At 35.7% G+C, this 25065-nt stretch overlaps 1 protein-coding gene across 2 annotated transcripts in view; it reads right to left on the bottom strand.

The window, feature by feature from the left end:
- dpr19 (defective proboscis extension response 19) overlaps positions 1 to 25065 on the bottom strand; it is a 319322-nt gene that overhangs the window by 80453 nt on the left and 213804 nt on the right. For both annotated transcript variants that reach the window (XM_073968693.1, XM_073968694.1), the window contains one exon: positions 7805 to 8015. In XM_073968693.1, the coding sequence (XP_073824794.1) occupies positions 7805 to 8015 (211 nt within the window). The remainder of the gene's footprint in view (positions 1 to 7804; positions 8016 to 25065) is intronic.

The following is a 25065-nucleotide window of genomic DNA, read 5'->3' as shown; positions in this document are numbered from 1 at the left end:
TACAAGCTGTATCAAATTGGCATATCAAGCAAGTTTGTTAAGTTAATCGAAAACATATATAATAATACAGAATATGCGGTCTGGACAGGAGAGGAATTACACTGCTCAACAAAATTGCAAAAGTTGAATGTTTCAGACGAAGTTGCAGTTGTTTCTAGATGAAATCGGCGAGTTATTTTCAAATCCGGTCCCGGGTTTTCTCCATCAGCTCTTGTTTTTGAGATATAGCTCAAAATCGGTTTTTACGAGTTTTACCCAGACTTTCGTTATTTTCGGATACAAACAAATATTTTTTGTGGGTTTTTCGACATATATATATTAAGGAGATGTTGTACGCTCGATACAAATAGTTTTTGAAATAATTATGGTGAGTATATATCAAAAAATATAGAAAATATACGACGGACCTTGTAAAAATTGCATATTTTGAGTACTTTAAGCTGTAATTACGTCATCAGGGGAAGTCATAGGATCTTCATATGGTACTCCGGATATGATTAGGGTGTTTACTATATAATCCAGTATTCAAATGTATAATATAAAGTTCATAGCGCCCATGATTCCGCCATGACCTAAAAACCATCATGAAGACCGAATCATGGGCTCTATGAAATTTATATTATATATTTGAATACTGGACTATATAGTAGACACCCTAAGCATATCCGCATTGCCTTATGAAGATCCAATGACTTCCCCCGATGACGTAATTACAGCTTAAAGTACTCAAAATATGCAATTTTGACAAGGTCCGTCGTATATTATCTATATTTTTTGATATATACTCACCATAACTATTTCAAAAACGATTTGTATCGAGCGTACAACATCTCCTTAACATGTTAATGTCGAAAACCCCACAAAAAATATTTGTTTGTATCCGAAAATAACGAAAGTCTGGGTTAAACTCGTAAAAACCGATTTTGAGCTTTATCTCAAAAACAAGAGCTGATGGAGAAAACCCGGGACCGGATTTGAAAATAACTCGCCGATTTCATCTAGAAACAACTGCAACTTCGGTTGAAACAAAAGTCGTGTTGACCAGTGTTATCAGATTACTTCGAGACTAACTCAGGTGTTAAACAAGGTTGCTTGCTGTCGCCTATTCTCTTCTCGCTGTACATCAATGATCTATTTGATCATCTACAAGGAGGAATCAATATTCGCAACATAAACGTTCGATTATTATTATATGCGGACGATATAGTAATCTTGGCAGATGACATATCCACATTACAATCAATTATATCGAATCTAGAAGCCTACTGCAACACATGGAATCTCAAAGTTAACATGAGCAAATCTCAAATACTAATATTTAGAAAAGGAGGTCGACCAAGCAGAGATGAAAAATGGACATACATGGGAGATATTATAAAAATTGTCAACGAATACAAGTACTTGGGTGTTACGTTCACGCCGAAACTTTCCTTTTCGAGACATGTAGAGGAGAGAACAAATCAATCCAAAATGGCGATAAATTCTACTTGGGCAAATTTTCTGGGGAAAAAAGAGATAAAAATTCAAATGAAGTGGAAAGTATACCAAGCAGTATGCAGAGCTATACAAAGTACGCTGCTCAGGCATGGGGTTTCTCATACTTTGATGAAATAGACAAGCTGCAGCGTTACTTTTTGAAAAAAATTCTGAAAATACCGAGTTTTACTCCTAACTATGCCTTAATGCTTGAGACATCCGCTGAAAACAGCCATTTATATACCTTTAACTTGCACTTACAATATATCTATGAAATTTTGTACAAATTTCGCGAAAATCGATTACCAAAGAAATTAACAAATATATTACTGGATGAAGACGTATACTGGGTAGCGGACGTTAAAACCAAAGCTCACCTTTTGAATGTTCAGTGGCCGAACATTGCAAACGAATACGAGTGGAAACTATTTAATACAATCATCATTGAACGTGAATCCAATCCAGAATATACAAACATTTAGATCATACCAGGGGAGAAATTTACTTTACTGATACCTTTACAAGTGACCAAATTTCCTGGATATTTAGAGCGAGATGTGGTTTGTTAAATTTAAATGCTACATCTTATAATAGAGAAAACGATGAGAAAATGTGTACTTTGTGCAATCTACATAAGGAAGAGACAATACTGCACTTCTTAGGATAATGTCCAGTCTTCAGGGAGTTCAGAACCTGCATATTCCAAAAATCGGCCCTATCAGATGAAGAAATGATAAGTATACTAGATGGCCGTGAAGCTAACAATTGGATGCTACTCGTACAATACTTGAAAACATGTTTAAATTATAGATCTTTCATAATTAACGAATACAATTAAAGTATATACTCACTAATTATGGCAAACGTTTTTATCACAAACCATTGCCAATTATTACCCAATCTTCTTTTTTGCAAAACCATTACCATGAATTTTTTGTAAACATATTTTTGTAAAACATATTATTATTATATTATATATAAGTCCTACAAGTCTTCTGTCAGAAGACCTACTGGTCTTTTTTTATTTATTTATTTATTTTATTTATTAGTCTATGGATATTTTTCCTAACAGACTATATAAATGAACAATTTTGTACTTAATTCTGTGAATTCAAATGTATTACAATTTTACTTTTTACAGTATTAATATCCATGGAAAAATCAAAAAGACTATACAATTCATTAAAATCTTTAGACATTCTAGTTAAGGGATCAGCATTTTCATAATTCATTCTTGAAAATTTAATAGCTAGTGGTACATAATTTCGAGTAGGTCGTTGGGGAATATTAAAACAAATATTGTTGACGAGAAAGCCAGCTGTGACATCACCCATTATAACATTAAGAAGGAATGACACATTTGGCATTTTCCTACGGCTTTTCAGAGTAGGCAGCTTGATCAGGGAAAGTCTATCAGTATATGACGGAAGACTATATAAAGAAAAGTTTAGGCTTCGTAAACAGAAAAGCAGGAATTGTTTTTGAACTGACTCGTTGCGATCGCTGTGTTTAATACATATAGAGTCCCATATGATCGAAGAATATTCCAGTATAGGGCGAACAAGTGTAGTGTATACATTTTTTGTGACATAAGGATCATTGAACTCCTTACTCCATCGTTTAACAAACCCCAGCACAGACTTTGCTTTGTTTATTGTCACTGAAATGTGTGCATTAAAATTTAGTTTACAATCCAGCAAAACTCCAAGATCAACAAAGGTGTTAACTTTTTCCAAAAAATAGTCGTTGAGCGTATAACTAGTATCCAATAACTTCTTTCTAGTAAATCTCATAAGTTTGCATTTCGAATGATTAAGTTCCATAAGATTAATATTACACCAATAAGCAAATGAATTCAAATCATTTTGTAACAACTGATTGTTTGACATATCTGCAAAACTGAGGAATATTTTTACATCGTCGACGTACATCAAGATATTAGAAAACTTTATTGTTTGAGGCAAATCGTTTATGAATAATTGAAACAGAAGTGGTCCTAGATGGCTGCCTTGTGGGACTCCAGAAGTAACATCGATTCTTTTTGATATTGTATTTTTAAAATTTACATGCTGTATTCTTCGTTGTAGATACGAAGAAATCCAGTTTACACTTCTGTTAGTAAAACCTATGTTATCAAGTTTTAGTAGTAACAGCTTATGATTTACTTTATCGAAAGCTTTGCTGAAATCCGTGTAAACAGTATCGGTTTGCTTTCCTTGAACAAATCCCCGATTGACAACTGTGGAAAAGTGGAGAAGGTTAGTTGTTGTGGAGCATTTTTTCTGAAATCCATGTTGATAGGGAGATACAAGAGAACTGACATCATGGTAAAGGTTATCAGTGATGATTTTTTCAAAAAGCTTTGGAATCACACTTAATTTTGCTATTCCTCGATAATTTGAAACATCAGATTTATTTCCACATTTAAAAAGGGGAATAATATATGATGTTTTTCATGCATCTGGAAAAACAGCTTGACTGATAGAAGCGTTGAACAATATGGTTAAAGGTAAAACAAAGGCATCAGCACATTTTATTAAAATACAACTTGGGATCTTATCAGGTCCATGATCGTAGCTATATTTTAATTTTTTCAATCCATTTAAAACCATTTTACTGTCCAATAGTGTAATTGAAATTGATTGGTTAGAGTTGAGTTCAAACGGGTATTTGTTGCTAGAATAAATTCTAGTTGAATATGTTGTAGTGAAAAAATCTGGGAATAAGTTGCTAATAATAGTGTTGTCACATGATTCAGTGTTTCCATACCTTAAGGTTGCAGGAAGGCCACCGGCTTTACGTTTAGAATTGACGAATTTGTAGAATGATTTTGGATTTTGTTTGAAATTGTATTTAAGTTTCGAAATATATTTTGAAAAGCAAATGTTGTTCAAAGTGGTATATTCCGAGCGTGCAACTGAATATTTTCCGTAGTCGATAGCAGAGCCCGTACGTTTATAATGTTTGAATTGTTTATTTTTCTTATTCTTTGATCTTGCTTATTCTCTAGTGTTCCATGGTGGTCCAGAGAGCTTTTTATAAAATAGTTTCGGTACGCATATATCAATGTATTCATATATCTTTTTATAAAAGATATCTATGGCGCAATTCAGATTATAAGTGCATGACATGAGGTCATGCCAGTCAGTGTTCTGCAACAATTCCAGTAACTGTAAATAGTTTGTTTTGGAAAAACATAATGATTTTTCATTTCGATTTATAGGTTCTATATTATTCTTACTTGGAAAGGAAACTCTTATTTCAACAGTTGGATGGTAAAGATCTTCTGGGAATGTTAAAGGATCGGTTCGTTTAATGTAACATTCACCGACTTGATTTACAAATATAAGGTCTAGTAACTTATGTCTGATGTTACGAATATAATTTACTTGAAGGAGACCAAAATCAAAAAGTGTATCAAAGAATTCTTCATAAGATTTTTGTATATTCGCTGGCATTAGGTATTTGTCCTCTGGTAAGAAATTCCACAAAATACTTGGTATATTAAAATCACCGAGTACAATAATCAAATCTTCTGGTTTAGCTTTTTGCAATACAGTCTTAAACGCTTGGCTATGCTTTTCATATATTACTTGGGGAGACGAAGGTGGAATATAAGAACATATTATAAACATTTTTTAAGTTGTGTTTAACTTCAACGGCAACAAACTCGATATTGAGTGAAGAGTCGAAATCCAATAATTCGGAGGTAAAAATAGTAGAGACAGCTATAAGTACGCCACCACCGTTGCTTCCTCGGTCACGTCTGAAGATACTGTATTTGTTTGACAGAATTGTCTCGTTTAACCAGGTTTCAGTCATTACAATGATATGTCTTCTTACAAAGTTCCACTGTTTTTTTTCATCTTGTCTTTTGTGAGAAATCATCCTTGTCTTCTATTAAAAGAACCGTTGGACTCCGTCGAAAGACATTGTGGTCTCTTCGGATATCGTACTGATTACACTGTGACACTAAATGGAAGTAAAGTTCTAGGGGTGAAAAATTCCCTTTTGGAATGAAAGCCAATATTGAGTATATTAAGTAACCCAAAAGATCCCATAGCTGATATTTCTGAGTTTTGACGTAATAATTTTTTTTTAATTTGCCCCCAATAACGCCTGAAAAAAATTATTTATAGCCTTGTTCGACGATATTGTTTCATCATTTTGAGATGACATGTTTTCAGTTAAATCGAATGAGGAATCTTTTTGTAGAATATTTTGACCTTACATCTCAGTTCTTTCCAGGTCGGTTTTGTTCTTGAACTGAAAAAGAAAAACAAGACGGGATTTTCTAGATGAAAAAATTATACAAAAATGTTCCTCCGTGAATTTTATATAAGTTCCAAAAAATCCATATTGGCACGTTTTCATTGTCCTTTCTCAAAAAAATCACTATGTTTATGTATTTCGAAACATTTCGTAAAGTTATTACCTATGTATGAAATACGGATGGTTATTATGATTATGATTTTTTAACAACCTGATATTCCTGTATCATATTTTGAAGAGCTTTTACAATTAGATAAATTCTTTATTATAAGATTTTTTAAACCAAAAATATAAATGTTGACATTTTCTGTCCACCATTTTATAAAACTTGTTACAAAATGGATCGATATCGTACTAGATTTGTTTGTTTTTGATAAGCCCACAAAATATATGGCAAACGGTTTATTAGTTTTCGAGCTAGAGTTGGCACCACAAAACGCTTTTATAAAAACAGGTTTTCGTAGACGGCGATTTGTCAAAAAACTTAGCATATATTTTCAACAAAAATTTCAGAAAGTATATATATATATTAAGTTATACTTTTTCAAATGAAGAAAATCTACTAAAAAAAGTTTCGTAGTTTCGTAAGTTTCACGAAAAATGGCTTTTTATCTGGGGGTCATCATTAAGGCTCTAGAAGCACTGTAAAATTTTGGCTTACATCCATTTTAAAACCTGGTCATGAATTACTTATAATTTTGACGGCATTCAGTTTTTTATTTGTATTGCTCTTTATTTTCACATATTTTGAAGGAGTAAACTTTTTCGCACTGGGAAAATATTCCTTCCAGAATATACTCGGGAAAAAAGTAAATCTGACAAAAACTTTCTATGTTGTAGTTTGTTGCTATTTTTCAATATAAGTTTCAGTAGAAATAATATAAATATGAATGTTACTTCATATTTATGTTCTGTATTTGAGAATTAATGAATATTCTAAAGAATATGTTAGGAAAAACAAACAGATTTGCCTATATTGACCCAAATATAGGAAAAGGTTAAACATTTGTCCACATTCATTTTAAGTGGTATAGGAATTTACCCTCGGAGTCGACTCGGAGTCGGAACCGGAGTCGTGAAAAAAAACTGGCTTGGAGTCGGAGTCGAGCCAAAAAAACCTCGACCGAAACCCTGGAAGGATTAAGATTTACTAAAAATTGGGAAACCAGTATCCTTAGAGTGGAACATGCCGAGCCTTAATTTTTTGGTTTAACTAAGCTCATCAATGCTCCAGTGAATGTCCAAAGTGGGTAGACAACTCATTAAGGAACACACCTTTGGTAATTCTCGAAGAAACCATCGATTTGGTAAGTTTTGCAATACTTTTATTGTCACCCCCAAATAGTAGTTAATTTTTATTTTTGACCGTATTTTTATAAATCGTAAGTAAACTTAGCATATTTTGTTTGAGGCACTTATATCAAGAGATTTGCACAAAAAACCGTATAGTTTTTACATATTTGTTGCCACAAACGAACAATTAATATGAAATTTTCTACAATTTTGGTTTTTGCAATACATTTGTTGCCTAACTGTATCTGAGAGACTTCTTATGTGGGAGAAACAGTAACATATATTTACTTATGACATATCTTAATCACTATTGCAGTAAAAATTGTCAATACAAGTGGTAGTTATCCTGAATGTAATTTAAGGTGTCAAAATAGGTGGATATATTCACATGGAAAACATTGCTCCAATGAATAATATAAATTACAACTGTCTTCAAACTTAAAGCTCTCAATCTAAGTGTTATTCCTAATTTAATTCTCTTCTTTAAAGGGAAAAGTAGACTCAGGTAGGCTCGATTTGTGGAAATTAAGAGTGTAAGAGTATATTAAATTTATAAATGTCACCCACGTAGGCGTACTTATAGTTGGAAAGGATTTAGGAGGAGTGTTATTTCCTGCAACATATAAAAATGCCATAGCATAAGCCCGTATATGGCGTTGAACGCCTTCATATCTCCTATATTTATTTTAAAGAATAATAGCGATGCGCACCGGGTTCTGCTAGTCTTATTATAAAAATATGTTTGTGTGATAATTATACTTACCTACAACCTTTAATTCTATGAAAATTGACTGTGTTGGATATACAGATAATTGGCATTCATATAGTCCACGATCATCTTCTCGAACAGATTTTATGCGAAGCGACCAGTGCCCCATATGTCGTGTATGTTCCACAAGGAATCGTTTGTCGCTACTGTGCGTCGACAAACCAACAGTAAGCAATTGAAAATCCTTTCTTCTTATCCAAGACACCTGCAAAATAGAGAGATTGGTATGTTTTTATGTATCTCAAAGAGGTTATACAATAATTGTATAAAATACAACGCCAGAATATCATGAGCAATATGGTTCTGATAATAAAACCCCGCTGTTTTACTCAATTCGGTGGTATTCGATTTTCGTCTTTCAAAAATATGTACTTTTATATTAATGGTATATACATAGTTGAGGGTCTATGTTTACATTTCTTTTCCATTTTCTTTACTTTTGTCATATCACCTTTTGATAAATTTAGTATTATTAAAGTAAATATTTAATGAAAAGATGATGTAATTTCAGAACATCATTGTTTCTATTAAATTGTGCGTTTCCAATCACTAGACATCGGATTTTCGTATGTTTTTATTTCTTATCCATTTGGACTCAAATTTTGGATTTAGACGCTTTAAGAGCGCTTTTCGATATTTGGGGTCATATCAAAAACATTAAAAAATATGCAAAAAATATGCAAACAGCTTTTTGCCGAATATCGTTAATTTGGAAAATTGTCAAAACTCTTCAAAGTGATATAAATTAAGACTGTTGGCCGGGTAACGTCGATTTTTTACCCTCCACCATAATATGGGGCTTATAATTAAATTTGTCATTCCGTTTATAACACATCGAAATATTTGTCGGAGACACTATAAAGTATAGATCAGCGTAAAATTCTAAGTCGTTATAACCATATCGATCTGTCGGTCGGTTTGTTTGTTGAAATCAAGATACAGCTATCAATATTTAAGATAGAGCTTTATAAGTTGATATAGAAATTTATATTACTCCTAGGATGTCTGATAGTTTTAAGGTTGTGGCCTCAATAGCCCACCCAAATGGCTGAAACTTGGTATTTTCACCAGAAGTTTGTCGGTATAGGTCCACGCATTCATATAACCAAAATAAAAGGGTACACCCCGATATTCAGCATTTTGAAGGTTGCGTCCTCAGTATCCAACCGAAATGGATGAAATGTGGTATTTACCTCAGTTTTTGTAAATTTTTTTATTCTTCTCGCACGAATTGTCAAATTTTGTAGATCGATTTACTCGCCTTAGCGGAATTTTTAACTATATATGGAACTCATTTACAAAAGATTAAGTCTGTATGTCATCTGTGGGCTAAGCTATGGACGCCTAAGTTATTACGGATATAGACGAACGAACAAAAAAAGTTAGTCTTCGTTGTGATATAAATCTATCTACCAGAAATTTGTTGGTATAGGTTTACGTCTTTATAAGACAGTACCCCTGATTTTCGGTAGTTTGAAAGTTTTCGTCACATTATTCAACCAATATGATTTAAATTTGGTATTTAGTCTTCGTTGGAAATTTCTCGGTACAGGTTATTTACACCTCGTTACCCAGCAAAAAAACCCTCCCAAAATAATGGGTTTTGTACTTACAAATCCCCCTACTAACCCATTATTTTAACAAGGGCATGTCGCACTCAATTACTAGTTATTCTATGGCCACTGGAAGTTGAAAAATAAGCTATATGATAAAAAAATATTTTTTTTTATTTTTAGAACGGTTTAGGTGGAATTTGTTTTCAATTTCAACACACTTCATATTTTAATGTTATTTCGCCCCTTACTAGATTTGAACTCACGAACTTCTGCTTTGTAGCCGAACACACTACATACTAGGCCACGCACACGATAATTAAGGATCGTTTCAATGTTTACATGTGCACCACCAAGTGTTCATTGGTTTTCTTTAACAAAAAGTACCCGGCCAGCGGTGAGCGTTGAACACACAACACTCTGATTTGTAGTCGGACACACTAGCTCTGTGCTACCGTACCCATAACTTAGTAAGGAGTAATTTAAGTAGTAATTTTTGTTTACATTACTTTGTAATGGGTTACATAATGACTAACGGATCCGAATTTTTGCTGGGTAAGGTAGCAAGACATTATAAAAGGCACAAACACCGTACAGTGGAAAAAATTACCGATCTAGCGCGCAAAAATGAAAAAAATCACATACGCCAATTTAACAATTATTGGTACATTATTGATCTAAGGTGTCCACAGAATCTAACGGCATTTAAAATAATTTATTTTACATCAGCCAGAGCGGAATAACGGTTAATTATACCCTACACCACTATGTGGAAAATGTATTACAAGTTTGTTTTGGTAAAAAATTCCAGGCCGTAATTATGGACCGATCGTCACGAAATTTGGTATAGAGGTCGGTTTCACATCAGAATAGATCGCTATTTTAATTGGTGATGATTGTGAAATATTTAGAGGGTGAAATGGACCAAAAACATAATTTTTATCCGATTTTGTAGCTGTTCTGTAGGTCGCAATAATAGTCCGATCGCCTTGAAATTTTAAATAAGGTAAGAGAATATGACAAAGAAGAAGCTTGTAATTTGAGACGGCGGTCAGGTAATATTAAGATGGTTAAATGGACCACAACTTTTGTGTGAAAATAAGATAACAGAGTTACAGCCTAATATACCCTGTAATTTCTTTGTAGTATGATCATAAACACGCTTACTTACTTAGTTGGCCCATTACAGAACATTTGTTCCATAGACTAAGAAAACTAAGAAAAGATCTCCATTCCTCTCTGCTTTTCGCTTTTTGGAATACCGCGCCTTTTCATTTCTTCATCCACATGTATGCTCCATCGAAGCTTAGGCCTGCCGATTCTGCGTGCACCACCATGTGGCATGTATTCATACGCCTTTTTAGCGGGTTCATCATCACTCATTCTCATGATATGGCCTAGCCAAAGCAATCGTTGCATCTCGATACGTTTAACTATATTCATGTCTTTGTATAGCTGATATAGCTCGTGGTTCATACGACGTCGATATTCAGCGTCAACGCAAATCGGCCCGTAGATCTTTCGAAGAATTTTCCTCTCAAACACACCAAGCACTGCCTTATCTGCTTGCGCAAGTACCCATGCTTCGGAGCCATACATTAGCACGGGTAGTGTTAAACCGTGTTTAACAAACTAGTCTAAGTACATGAATTTATAATATAGATGCAATTTATATGAATTTTCCCTATTTCAATTACAAGCAAAACTTAATTACATTTAAGTTGGTTACCCTTTACTCATTAAATAATAAGAGCTTTCACTCATTAGCTTTTAGATGTTACCATTTTGTATCAAATTTCATTTGTTTCATATATTAGAATTACATATAATGTCTTCGACATCAACATAATATATGAACCCTTCACTTGGATTAAAACAGTCGTTGCATGAAGAACACGAAATAAAGCCTTAATTTGCTCAACCGCACAAACCTAACCTAAATCTGCCTTTTTATTGGTTATTATTTGCATCCGTGGGAGTTGCCACCGCATCAGAAGAAGCTATACAGTCCACTCCACTTTTGGCCAACGCCCGCGAATGTACATGGTCCATACGAGCCGTTAAGCGACTGAAGGAAGTTTTTTTGGATTACATCCACCGCCTTAGAAGAAAAAATTCCTGAGATACGAAGCTTTATAAATACAATGGAGAAAGGGTATGTAAGGTGTTACTAAATTGTGAGCATAGGGTTTTTTTCGTTTTCAAACTAAATTGTGTTTTGAATTCAAAAACAGAATTCTACCGCTTGTTACCAATAAATACCACAAAAGCTTACGTCCAAGCCCCATACAACGTCCTCTTTATTCGAAAGTGACGTCACTAGACATATTCTACCCGCCAAACAAAGCTGAAAAGCACCCGCAAAAAGTCAAAAAAAAGGAAACAAATTGCAGTGCGTTGTCCACTGGCTTCGAACAAAAATTACGCAACAGAGTTCGTCTTCATAAATTATATGAGACGCGCTCTTACATGTAATCTTTTTTGGTCAATTTTTTATTTCCTGTATTTGTGTTTTATTGCACGAGAAAGTTAAGGTACCATACATTTTTTGACTCTTAGCCGTCAAAAACAGCAAAAATAAGTTCTTCCTATTTGCTGCCTTGCTTTCTTGTAAGCGTGTACACATACGACAACATTGGTTAGGTTTGATATTCTCGTTCTTGTCTGTGCATTTCTCTATCTTGGTTGCCCAACTCTTGTCCGCTATCAAAGCAAAAACAACAGCATTTGTGGAGTTCAATTAATAATAATAACAAAGCTACGAGACTACGGCAGCGACTACTTACGCTCTGTAGGCACCAACAAAAATAAATGACAGCAATATCTCTTCAAACCAAACTCTTAACAGACAATTCAAGGCATTAAGGGAGCAGCAATATTAATTGCAATAATAATCGCCGAAACATGGTAAAGTGTATTAGTAGAACGAACTCTTTTCAAATATATGTATGTATGTGCGTGTAACACAGTACACAATATTAAATTACACTCGCCATAAAAAATCATAGAACCTAAACTCTTCAAACACATTTCTCTTGCCTAACATAAGTTGCCGTACTCTTGCAAATATGTATATGGTTGTGTGTATGCCAGCTACACACAGATCAACAACTCGTTTACACCCACTTAACGACAGCATACCCACCACAAGAAATATTCACCACTAAACATCAAACTTCAGAGCGATAATTACAATAATAATTTTTTTAATACACAAATGAGGATTGAAGAGGAATGCAATTAGCATTTATTAAAAACCTTCAAACTGTCAACAACGAAGATCAATTCTTTACAAATATAAAATAAATTTCCGAAAAAAAATTAACCAATCGCTTGCAAAGAATTAGTTACTGCAAATAATTATTTTCTCCAACTAATATGATCAACAAGCAATATTAATTTGTGGAAACTCGAAAAATAAAGTGGTGTCGGGTGCTAGTTATACAGATCAAAAAGAATTGTGGAATCAACTTTAAGAAAACCCAAAAACTCCATGGCAGACTTGTGAACAAAAAGTATTACAAACGAAAAGTACATATGAAGCTGTTAGAAGAAAAATTATTGTCTTTAAAAAGGCCTGCTTTCAACAAAGAATATTAAAACTAGGCACAACAAAAAATCAAGCGTGTCACACAAAACATCATCCAATAAGTTTTAACACCAATATTACTGTTACTCGTTGTTTTTTGGGAGTTACGCACTGCCACAGGAAAGAGGAATGGCAATAAACTGAAATACAAAACAAAATATCAAGGAAAAAGAGAAAGAACAGAATTACAAAAACAAAGGGAAACAAAATTGACATTCTTTCAAAGTAGAAGAAGAGGAGTAAGAGATCATCAACAAAAACAGAGCAAAACAAGGTGAAAAAGTAAGTCTATTTTGCAAAATCAATTATCAAACAAAACAAACATAAGAAACAAAAATTTACTTTTATAAAACCTTACAAAAAAAATTATGTATGGAAGGGTATCTAAGAGAGTTTTTTTGTACGTTTCTGTTACCACAAGAAATATAACAGGAGCACCTATAGTATGAAATAAAAAATATAACGATAGTTCGCTCCATTATATTTCACTTGACGGCACATTGACCTTAACTTTTGTTTGAATACTAAAAAGAGTTGATTTGTCATATCCACACAACAAAGGCATATTCGGTCTGTTCCACACTGAGAAAAAAATCCACTATTTTCAAAGTTGCATTTCTGTTCATTAGCAAAAAAAGATTTTCAAAGTTGGGTCCGTTTTTTTACCTTTCCTATCAGTGAAGGGTCTTAGAGAATACGTCAGTCCTATTGCAACACACTGCGGAACGTAAATAGACAACCACTCATACAATCATCCGATTAAAAACAAGAACAGGTTGGTTAGAACCAAAAATATCATAACCAGCTTTCTTACATTTTATCAAAGGTCCTCGTTGTCATTGATCAACAATAATAAGATTTGACAGAATACAAGGATTACAAAATAAAGGGGCACAATATAAGTTGAGCTTTGTAATATAAAAGTTGTTGAAGTGGAAAGAGAAGTTGCTTTACAACGTGCCGCAAAGGTCAATAAAATCAATCATTGTAACTCCTTGGTTTTCTATTTTTTCGAAGTTTCTCTGAGCTGTGATGAATGTCCCAAATATGAATATACGTTGATAAAGTTGTTCCCTGGCTTATTTCATACACACGCCTAAAATAACTAGAAGAATATAGCTCTGTTCCTTTATGTGCAGTAATCTTCAAGTTTTACCACTTTTTACTGGAAAAGCGTTCCTTTACTTCAACACCATACAATTCATATGGGAGCAGTTTACAACTTGCCGGTTTTACCATTTTTAAAAGTAAAGGAACATACCATATGCTTGCAAATACACATTCAAGTTTTTTGTTACTGAGTGTTTAACGCAGGATTTCATAACAAACGACAGAGAGTTGACAGCTACACATCTAATAATTGAATCGTTGTCGTTGTCTAGTCACCTGGTTGCAGCAGAAGGGTGCAACAACTGATATGATTTTCTGAAAGTTGTGTCTCACTTGAAAACTGATGAAGAGTTACAATCTCTTTTTCGACACATACGTTTTTCTTTTCAACAAAGTGCAACAACTGATATGATTTTCTGAAAGTTGTGTCTCACTTGAAAACTGATGAAGAGTTACAATCTCTTTTTCGACACATACGATTTTCTTTTCAACAAAATTAAGCGATCTGGGTAAGCCTGTAAGGAAAGGGAAAGCCGATAAAAGCTCTCGAAATTCAAAAATAATATGCGTTTTTATCGACACACATACATCACACAGTTTCATTAGCTTTTCATATTTTATCCTTTCTAATAATACACCAATACCGAAAAAAACTTGCTATAACTCCATCGGAGAGAAGAATACAATAATAAGGTTGGAAGGTTTCAATAGTTTGAAATTTATCTCAGTATCGTTAGAGATTTCAACCTGGTTCATTTCGTGAATACAATTTTATTCTCTTAGTTTCAATCCTTAGATGCTGCGATAGCAAAACTGATTGTATGGTTTCTCGTTATACTTCAACTTCGCAAAATTTTCACATTATTTGTCTTGACACTCACTAGGACAAATATTAGTTGATGATTACGAGGTTTCTAGTTCCAAATTTTCTTGTTCGATTTTTTTAAAATTGTAGAGTACTCAAATATAAATATTCCTTAGTGAATATTTCCATATTATTGATAAAAATTCTGCAATTGATTGAACAAAAATAATTTTGTGAAACTTTTGTGTCAGATCTCAATTGTTTCGAACATCATTATGTCCACTAAAGAATCCCTCGCTCCTCAGAAGTTTATCTTCTTCTCAGACCAGGTGGTAACGTTTTGTGCTGATTTTGCCCAAATACCTATCCAAGATCATACTGCCACTAGCCTACAAGTTGAGCTTGATGATTTGGAGAGACGTTGGCGTCAACTTGTGCAGGTTTATGAGAATGAGATGACCTCTGCCGATCCCGAGGTCTCCAAAGACGCTAGAGGAGAAATACATGCTAAATTCACTGAATGTTGCCGATCATATAAAGAATGTAAATCTTCAATTCTTGATTTAGTTCAGATCGAACAACAAAAACTTATAAACTCAGTATCAAATACTAAGGTGGAAAAGGTTACAAAAAATGAACCAAGTTATTCGCTAAAGCTACCGCCATGTGACACGGAAGTGTTTCACGGGGGTTATGATCAATGGCCAAGCTTTCGAGATATAATATATAATTGTTCCACAAACATCCCAGGCGGGACAGGGGAGACTTCTCTCATATCAATGAGTGCACCCCGATTCATATTTAGCTCAATGATATGGGACCTACTGTTTATCGCCGAGTCCGAACGGCGTGCCTTAAGACACCACTTTGTAGAGAAGTTGTACATGGCTGAAATACTCAGAAAATGTCGCCAACATTACTGAGGGGTATTTTGCCACCGTTGAAAAGTGTTTGATGTTGACTGGCCGGGGAATCGAACCCACGACCTTTAGCGTGCAAGGCGGGTGTGCATACCATTGCACCACGGTGGCACCCTTTCGAGATATGTTTACAGCCATTTATTCGAAGCATGAACAATTGTCACCGGCACAAAAGTTGTTTCATTTGCGAGCCAAGACGAGGGGCGAAGCAAATCAAATTGTAAAAAGATTTCCCTTAACAGACGATAACTTCCAGTTAGCATGGGAAGCATTGCGTCAACGATATGAGAATAAACGTATTCTCATTAACCATCAACTAAGAAAAATTTTCGAAATAGATCACGTATCAAATGAACGTGATCTATTCAGAAAATTAAGATCCCTCGTTGGATTCATTTCTCTCCGGACAATAAATTTCAAATCCATGGATTCTGTGATGCATCAGAGAAAGCTTACTGTGCATGTTTGTATGTTCGAACCACGTCACCTCAAAATGTTACATACACAAGTTTACTTGTTTCTAAAAGTAAAGTGGCTCCTTTGAAAACGGCTAGCCTGCCTAGATTAGAACTATGTGGTGCAGCAATGCTTTCTAAACTTGTAAAATCTGTGTGTCAAAACTTGGAATTATCAACACCAGAAATATATTTATGGACTGATTCCACAATTACGCTTGCTTGGATCAGTAAACCACCTTTCCACTGGAAAACCTTTGTGGCGAACAAAGTCTCAGAGATTCTTGACAATATTGGTAATGTAAACTGGAGACATGTTTCATCTACAGACAATCCAGCAGACCTCGGAACTCGTGAATGCAGTGCTCAGGAATTACAGTCAAATACACTCTGGTGGAATGGACCGAAATGGTTAGTTAAAGAGCCAATCAATTGGCCAAATCAGATTAACCTCAAAGAACCAACGCTTGAACGAAAAGTTATCGCCCTCCATACTCAAGTAGTTGGTGTTGATATTTTGGAAAGATTTTCCTCGTTAAAACGAGCCCTCCGAGTCTGTTCATACATATTTAGATTTATTCATGGATGCAGGAAAGTTTTACCTCCTGCATTACAAAAGAATATAATAACCGCTCAAGAGATATCAAATGTTAAATATCATTTAATCCGACTGGCGCAAATGACACACTATGCGTGGGAATACCAGGTTCTTGAGCCCAAACAATCTATACCTACCAAAAGCAGACTTTTGACTTTGAATCCATATCTCGATAAGAATAAGCTACTGAGAGCTAATGGTCGTTTGGCCAATGCCGACATCAGCTACAATGAAAGAAGTCCTATAATTTTGCCAGAAAAATCTCGATACTGTAAATTATTCATTGAATACACTCATGAAATTTTGTTGCATGCAGAACATCAGTCAATGTTACGAGCAATTCGCCAGGAATTTTTTGTTATACGACTAAAAAGCGCTGTACGTCATTGCATACGCAGATGTAATAAATGTACCATTTATAAACACCGATTCCAACACCAGATTATGGCCGCTTTACCTCCAGAACGCTGTACAGTTTCACTGCCGTTTACGAATACTGGACTTGATTTTGCAGGTCCTTTCGAAATAAAAACTTCTCGTCTTCGTAATGCAAAGTTACAAAAAGGATATGCTGCTATTTTCGTATGCCTCTCTACTCGTGCTATACACCTTGAAGTATGCTCAGATTTGTCGTCAGAAGCATTTTTAGCCACATTTAGCCGATTCGTTGGCCGAAGAGGTCTTCCGAATCAGCTGTATTCTGATAATGGAACCAACTTTGTTGGAGCCAACCGCACATTATTACAAGAGTATAAAGACTTTTTAAAATCCGCTGAACAACATCTAGTGGCTAAATACAATCTACATGACTTCAAGTGGCATTTTATCCCGCCCCAGGCACCACATATGGGTGGCATGTGGGAAGCTGCGGTAAAATCGATGAAGACTCATCTTAGAAAAGTTGGAGGACACATAAAGTATACTTATGAAGAGTTTTCGACGTTATTAATAAAAATTGAAAGCATCCTGAACTCCAGACCACTATCTCCTCTAACCGAAGATCCAACAGAGTTAATACCGCTTACACCTGGTCACATGTTACGAGGAGCTCCACTTGTTGCCATACCAGAACCATTTTCCGACGACTTATCGTTGATGAACAGATGGCAAAGATTGAAAACTTTGCAACTCCATTTTGCTAAGCGTTGGAAAAACGAATACATAACTGACCTCCAACGTAGGTACAAATGGAAGAGAACTCAACGAGATTTGCAACCAAATGATTTTGTGGTCATCAAAGATGACAATCTCCCACCAACTAAATGGCGACTGGGACGTGTAGTTAAAGTATTTACGGGTAAGGATTACAAGGTTCGAGTCGCGGAAATTCGCACACAAAATGGAATAGTTGTACGTCCGCTTGTTAAACTTTGTATCCTTCCCAACTGTTAGATGTATACCCTGCTCACATATTTAATAATACCTTACTTTTCAGTAATAATTCTAGTTTGCCCAAATGTCGTATTTGCCAAGAAAGACATTTCATCAAGTCATGTCCCACATTTCATAAAATGAATGTCGTCAAGCGTCGTGAAGTAGCCAGGCAAAAAGGATTCTGTTTTAATTGCCTTTGCACCGCCCATATACGCGAATTTTGTCCAAGCCGGAGAGTTTGTATGGTCTGCCAAAAGGGACATCATACGATGCTTCATGTCGACAACAATTCCTCATCCAAGTCCAAACCGAGGCGGAGGTCACCATCGCCCAGACACAGTCCAGAACCCATGACAACGAAACAAAGACCGGATCGATTCCATCAGCACAGAGACAGATCACCTAATCAAAAAACCTCCACTTCTTCAACATCACGCAATAAGAGCAATGTCAGCGATCGATTGAGCTGTCGCAAAAAGTCGCACGTATTTTTGCCAACCGCGCTCGCAAAAGTCTTGTCCGCTGATGGAAGTGACAAAGTACGCCTTGTCTTGAATTCCGGGACCACACAAACAATGGTATCTGTGAAATTAGTTGAAAGGCTCCAGCTGCCGCTTACCCATAGAGGTGGAAGACAATTCGCCACAATTAATTTACAATCTTTTCACGATCATACCATTAAAATTCAAGTTACCGGTGAAGTGAAGAGCAACTTATCAATCTCTCCCCCCGAATCAACCAAAGACAAACGGCTGCAATCTATATACAATCATATTACTGATCTGGCCGATCCCCACTTTTTTAATCCGATTAACATCGAAATGACATTGGCAAACGACCATATACCGAAGATTTTAAAAGCAGGACTTATACAAACCGCTAGCAACATGCCAATAGCCAAAAGCTCTGTCTTTGGCTGGATTATTTCCGGAAGCTGCCAGTATTAAGTTACGTTGCCGCAAGAGGCCCCGGCATGTTAAACCGTGTTTAACAAACTAGTCTAAGTACATGAATTTATAATATAGATGCAATTTATATGAATTTTCCCTATTTCAATTACAAGCAAAACTTAATTACATTTAAGTTGGTAACCCTTTACTCATTAAATAATAAGAGCTTTCACTCATTAGCTTTTAGATGTTACCATTTTGTATCAAATTCCATTTGTTTCATATATTAGAATTACATATAATGTCTTCGACATCAACATAATATGTGAACCCTTCACTTGGATTAAAACAGTCGTTGCATGAAGAACACGAAATAAAGCCTTAATTTGCTCAACCGCACAAACCTAACCTAAATCTGCCTTTTTATTGGTTATTATTTGCATCCGTGGGAGTTGCCACCGCATCAGAAGAAGCTATACAGTCCACTCCACTTTTGGCCAACGCCCGCGAATGTACAGGTAGTATCAGCGTTTTGTATAGTGTTATTTTTGTTTGACGAGATGTGGCTTTGTTTTTAAATTGCTTACTTAAACCATAGTAGCATCTGTTGGCCAATACAATTCTTCTTCTTATTTCACAACTTGTTTGTTGTGTTTATGGCAGTGCCGAGGTAGACGAAGTCTTTTACTACCTCAACTTCCGCAGTTGGTCCGAGCTCTATGGACGCTTTGCGCGTCGACACCATCAATTTGGTCTTTTCGCCGTTTACCGCCAGACCCACTTTCGCAGATTCTGCTTCGACCTTCCTAAAGGTATCAGTTACTTCCTTTACTGATCGTCCCATGATGTCTATGTCATCAGCATAGGCAAGTAACATGTGGCTATTGGTGTAAATTGTGTCATTTCTTTTGACATTTGCATCTCGTATTACCTTTTCCAGCAAAATGTTGAATAGGTCACACGAAAGGCTGTCTCCTTGTCTGAAACCCTTTTTGGTACAAAATTCTTCGGAGAGGTTCTTTCCAATTTTAACTGAGGACCTAGTATCAGTTAAAGTCATCTTACAAAGCCGGATGAGCTTTGCGGGGATACCAAATTCAAACATTGCATGGAAATGTGCCGATCTGCATCTCTTGGGTCTTCTCCAGGATTTGCCGCAGGTTAAATATCTGGCCAATGGTGGACTTGCCAGGTCTAAAGCCACATTGGTATGGTCCAATTATTTCGTTTACCATTGGCTTTAGTCGTTCGCACAATATGCCTGACACTATCTTATAGGCAATAGGGAGAAGACTTATGCCCCTATAGTTGGAGCATACAGTCTTATCTCCTTTCTTGTGGACGGGACATAGGATGCTCAGGTTCCAATCGTCGGGTACGCGTTCTTCCTGCCAGATGGTGCTAACTAGCTGATGCATACACCTTATCAGCGCGTCGCCTCCGGTTTTAAACAGCTCGGCTGGTAAGCCATCGGCTCCTGCTGCTTTATTATTCTTCAGCCGGTTGATTGCTGTTTTTACTTCATCTTGGCCGGGCGGTATACATTCTATACCATCTTCTGGGATTGGATCTGTGGTATCATCGTCTTCGCTACTATTGGATACCAGCAGATTGGAGAAATGTTCCTTCCATATCCTGAGCACGCTATCTGTATCTGTTACCAGATTACCTTGCTGGTCTCTACAGGAGGATGTGCCTGTACCAAAGCCATCTGTTTGATGTTTCACTCTTTGGTAGAATTTTCGGACTTCATTCTGGCTCCTGTACATCTCTCTTTTTCTTGCGGAAAAGACGTTTCTCTTCTCTCCTTTTCTTCCGATATCTCTCTCGTGCGCTGCGCGTTGCCACTGATTGTAAAGTAGCTCTATATGCCGCATTTTTCTCTTCGGTAGCAGCACGACACTCCTGGTCATACCATGAATTCCTTTGTGGAGGTCTCTGGAATCCAAGTATGGATTTTGCGGCTGTTTGCATGGACTGGGCAATATTTTGCCATTGTGTTGTTATGTTATCGGGACAAGGAGTGCTCGCGTTAAGCAATTGGGCTAGTTGAGTGGAATATGCTGTGGCTATCTGTTGTGTTTGCAGCCTATCGATGTTTAACTTCCGCGTTGTGTCTGTTCGTGCTTTATTTGCAACGTTTAGGCGGGTACGTACCTTTGCTGCAACAAGGTAGTGGTCCGAATCAATGTTTGCGCCTCGGAACGATCGTACATCCAACACGCTGTATGAATGTCTTCCATCTATCACAACATGATCAATTTGATTATTTGTTCTTTGATCTGGAGACAGCCAGATGCCCTTATGAATATCGAGATGATTAAATCTGGTACTGCTAACTACCATGTTTTTTGCAGCTGCAAAGTCTATCAGCCTCATACCAGTGTCAGATGTTTCACTGTGGAGACTGAATTTCCTGACTGTTGGGCCACAGATATTCTCCTTTCCAATTTTGGCATTAAAATCGTCTAGAATGATTTTAATATTCATGGGCAGGGCAACGGTCATATGGTTCTTCTAAGCGCTCGTAAAATATATCTTTGGTCTGTTCGTCCTTTTCTTCAGTGGGAGCATGAGCGCAAAAAAAGCTGATGTTGAAGAATTTAGCCTTAATTCGAATTGCAGCAAGTCTGTCATTCACTGGGGTGAAGCTGGATACCAGATGTTTTAGTCTCCGACTAACTACGAATACGCAACCAAGCTCATGCCTTACCGTATGGCAGCTATAATACAGTGCGTCACCTTTAGTTGTTGTGACGCCTTTCTCGTTCCATCGTATTTCCTGTATGGCAGTAATGTCGGCCTTGTACTTTTCAAGTACATCTGCTAATGCGTAAACTGCACCTTCTCTATAAAGAGTGCGAACATTCCAGGTGCAGATTCGCAGATCATGGTCCTTAAAACGTTTGCGGGGGTCGTCAACTTTTGAGGGATTTGTTTTTCTTTTCTTTCGTTTTTTCATAGTAGGCTGTTTTTCTGGGCGAGGGTTACTAACCCGACGCCCAAACCCAAGTTTTTAACGTTCTTATGGGTGAACGCGCGGCACATGTTAGCTCACTACCTTTAACGGGTGTTAAAGGCAGTTCCCCGGGTGACACCACGGGGAGGTCAGTGTCCACTTGAGATGAAAGAGGGACCAAGATAAATCCTGGGCTTTGAAATGTTCAAACCGGTCAGGACCGTTCCTTGGCATCTTCCATCCCCTACGTCATTAACACGCTAGAGGTCGCAATTATAGCTCAATAATCACGAAATTTTGCACGAGGTAAGACCTTAGGTCGAAGTAGATGCTTACAATTTTGGATGATGATCTGATAATATTTAGCGGGTAAAATAGACCATTACTTTTGTATGAAAAATACAAAAACATATTTGGTCTATATTTTATTTCCTGGAGGACATATACCGGCAAAGTAGACTACATATGGAAATAGATCTACTGATCTTCCCCCTGATGCAAATTGCAATAACGTGTCTGCTAGATAACGGGCCTACTGCTTAATATATAATAAGTTTTGTGTACTCGTAGAGAACCCCATTTGCCCATTCCCAGTTTTTGCATTATTGCAAATTACATGGTGCCCTAACGTTTTAATTGTCCAATTGGATTTTTATACATACATTGCCACTTTTTTTCAAAACTATTCCCAAGCCAGGCAAAATCAAATTTTCAACGGTGGCAAAATATCCTTCCGTAAGGTTTGCGACATTTTCTGAGTATTTAAGCCATGTAAAACTTCTCTACAAGTGTTGTCTTAGGACACGCCGTTCGGACTCGGAGATAAGCTGTGGGTCCCATATCATTGAGCGAATATGATTCGGGGTACACTCACTCATTAATATGAGAAAAGTTTCCCTTGTCAATTTTAGGATGATTGTGAAACAATTATTATATTATTATTTAAGCTTGGTGTGATACGGTACCGGAATGCACAAAGTTACTTTTTACATTGAGTTTATTTTTTCCATAAAGAAATTTTAATATGTGGAAAGTTAATTCCCAGGATAAAAGTGTAGGGTATCACATGGTCGGCCCCGTCCGACTATAGCCTTTTCTTAATTGTTTTTTGTTCACAATTTATGGACTGGTTTTTATTATATATTTTAGTAGTAAATTTGCGATCGTCGCATGCAGTCTTCCTACAAAGTAATTTTCATTTCGTGAAGACAGGATAGCTAAAAATGTTTAATATAAGATTTTATTTATTGTAACTCGGATTTTACACTTAAAACATGTGACATCCGATTTTTTTTTCAACTCGTGTACTTTGTTAAAGCTATTTAGTAAGGAGTGTCGCAGGATGGCGCGTATATTTTTTATTTTATTTTTAGTACATATAGTTTTTAACAAATTTGTAAAGTTTTAGCTGCATCAACCTGCAAAAAATAGTTTATAATTGTTTTTATTATTATTATTTATCTAAAATTAGCGAAATTCGGGTGGTACCTTTCTATGGGGGTCATATAAAAACGTGAACTTGTGCCGACAATTCTCCGTCGGAATATTTTATACTCCCAACGTAGACTAACTAGGCGTTCACACCCAGACAGCATCGGCAAGACAATATCAAAGTTACAAACCATTTTTTCAACATCATCTGCGCCCCAAATTTTAAATTTCAGATTTAATGCTTAACCATTCGCTAAAAACAGTTTTTAATTCGAATTTCCAAACTTATATCAGAGATACATACCTACAGTGACCTACGTCGGAATTTTCAGAATTCTGGTTTTACTCATTCACTGACACAGAATTTGGTTCTTTTCGTACCCTTCTAGTAAGAATTTCCAAACATCCAGCCTTATCCAGTCCCTACACAGTAACTCACATTCCAAATTGAAGGTTCTAGCTTCAGCGGTTTTGTTAAAAGCCCTAATACGTCTGAAAAATGTCCAGTCTTAAAATGACCATAGAAGTCACGTTTTACTATATACACTCGACTTAGGCCATTTTAAAAATTTAACAAATCTCAATTTTTTCAATCGGCTGAAAATTTGGTCTTTAAATTCTCAGAGGATATAAAATCTTAATTTAAAAAATTTTCATAGTTTCATTTTCAAAGTTTGGTGTCCAGCGACAAAAGACAAATAAATTACAAATATTTTTTTTAATTTTCAATTTTAATTACTGGTGCAACAATTGGATCATAAACTTCGCTGAAAATAGGTATGAAGTCTTTAATGTGAAAAGAAAATAGAAATATTAAACTAAAACTCTTGCATGTAGTTTTTATGTGTACAGTTGTTTTATGTGAATTTTGTATGCTGTATCCCAACATCATGGACGTACACAGGGGATGACTGAGCGGCAAAATATGAAGGTAAGTTATTGTGTAGAAAACTTGTTATTTAGTAACAAATTGTTTATTCTTTCAATTTTACATAGAGGGGACAACGACCAATGGTATCATTAATGTATTTAGTTAATACCTAAGGAATTAAAAATGACGTATTGTATACATGGTCAAAACTAATTGCAATTGTTTAATTCATTTTAAACATATTTAAAGTTGACTTAATTTTTATGTATTACGTGAGTATGAAATCACTTCATAACATAAATGAAATCTTACGTTACATCAATTAAATGTATCATTGATTTTGAACCAACGTAGGGCTTCATTGCATTAATGAAAGTATTTCATTGTATTAGTGAAAGTATTTCATTATATTAATGAAAGTACTTCATTGCATTAATGAAAAAGGTTCATTGTAATAATGAAGAGGTTTCATTGTATAAATGAAGAGGTTTCATTGCATTAATGAAGAGGTTTCATTGCATTAATGAGGAGGTTTCATTGCATTAATGAAGAGGTTTCATTGCATCAATGAAGAAGTTTCATTGCATTAATGACGAGATTTCATTGCATCAATGAAGAAGTTTCATTGCATTAATGGACAAATTCGTTAATTTTACTTCAATGAAACTCAATGAAACTTTTTTCGTTTATTCAATGAAGC

Source organism: Musca autumnalis, unplaced genomic scaffold (genome assembly GCF_047663935.1).
Source record: "Musca autumnalis isolate F117 unplaced genomic scaffold, ASM4766393v1 scaffold_2, whole genome shotgun sequence".
NCBI lineage: Eukaryota > Metazoa > Arthropoda > Insecta > Diptera > Muscidae > Musca > Musca autumnalis.
The sequence above is the reverse complement of the archived record's forward strand: the minus strand, read 5'-3'. Positions and strand labels throughout refer to the sequence as shown.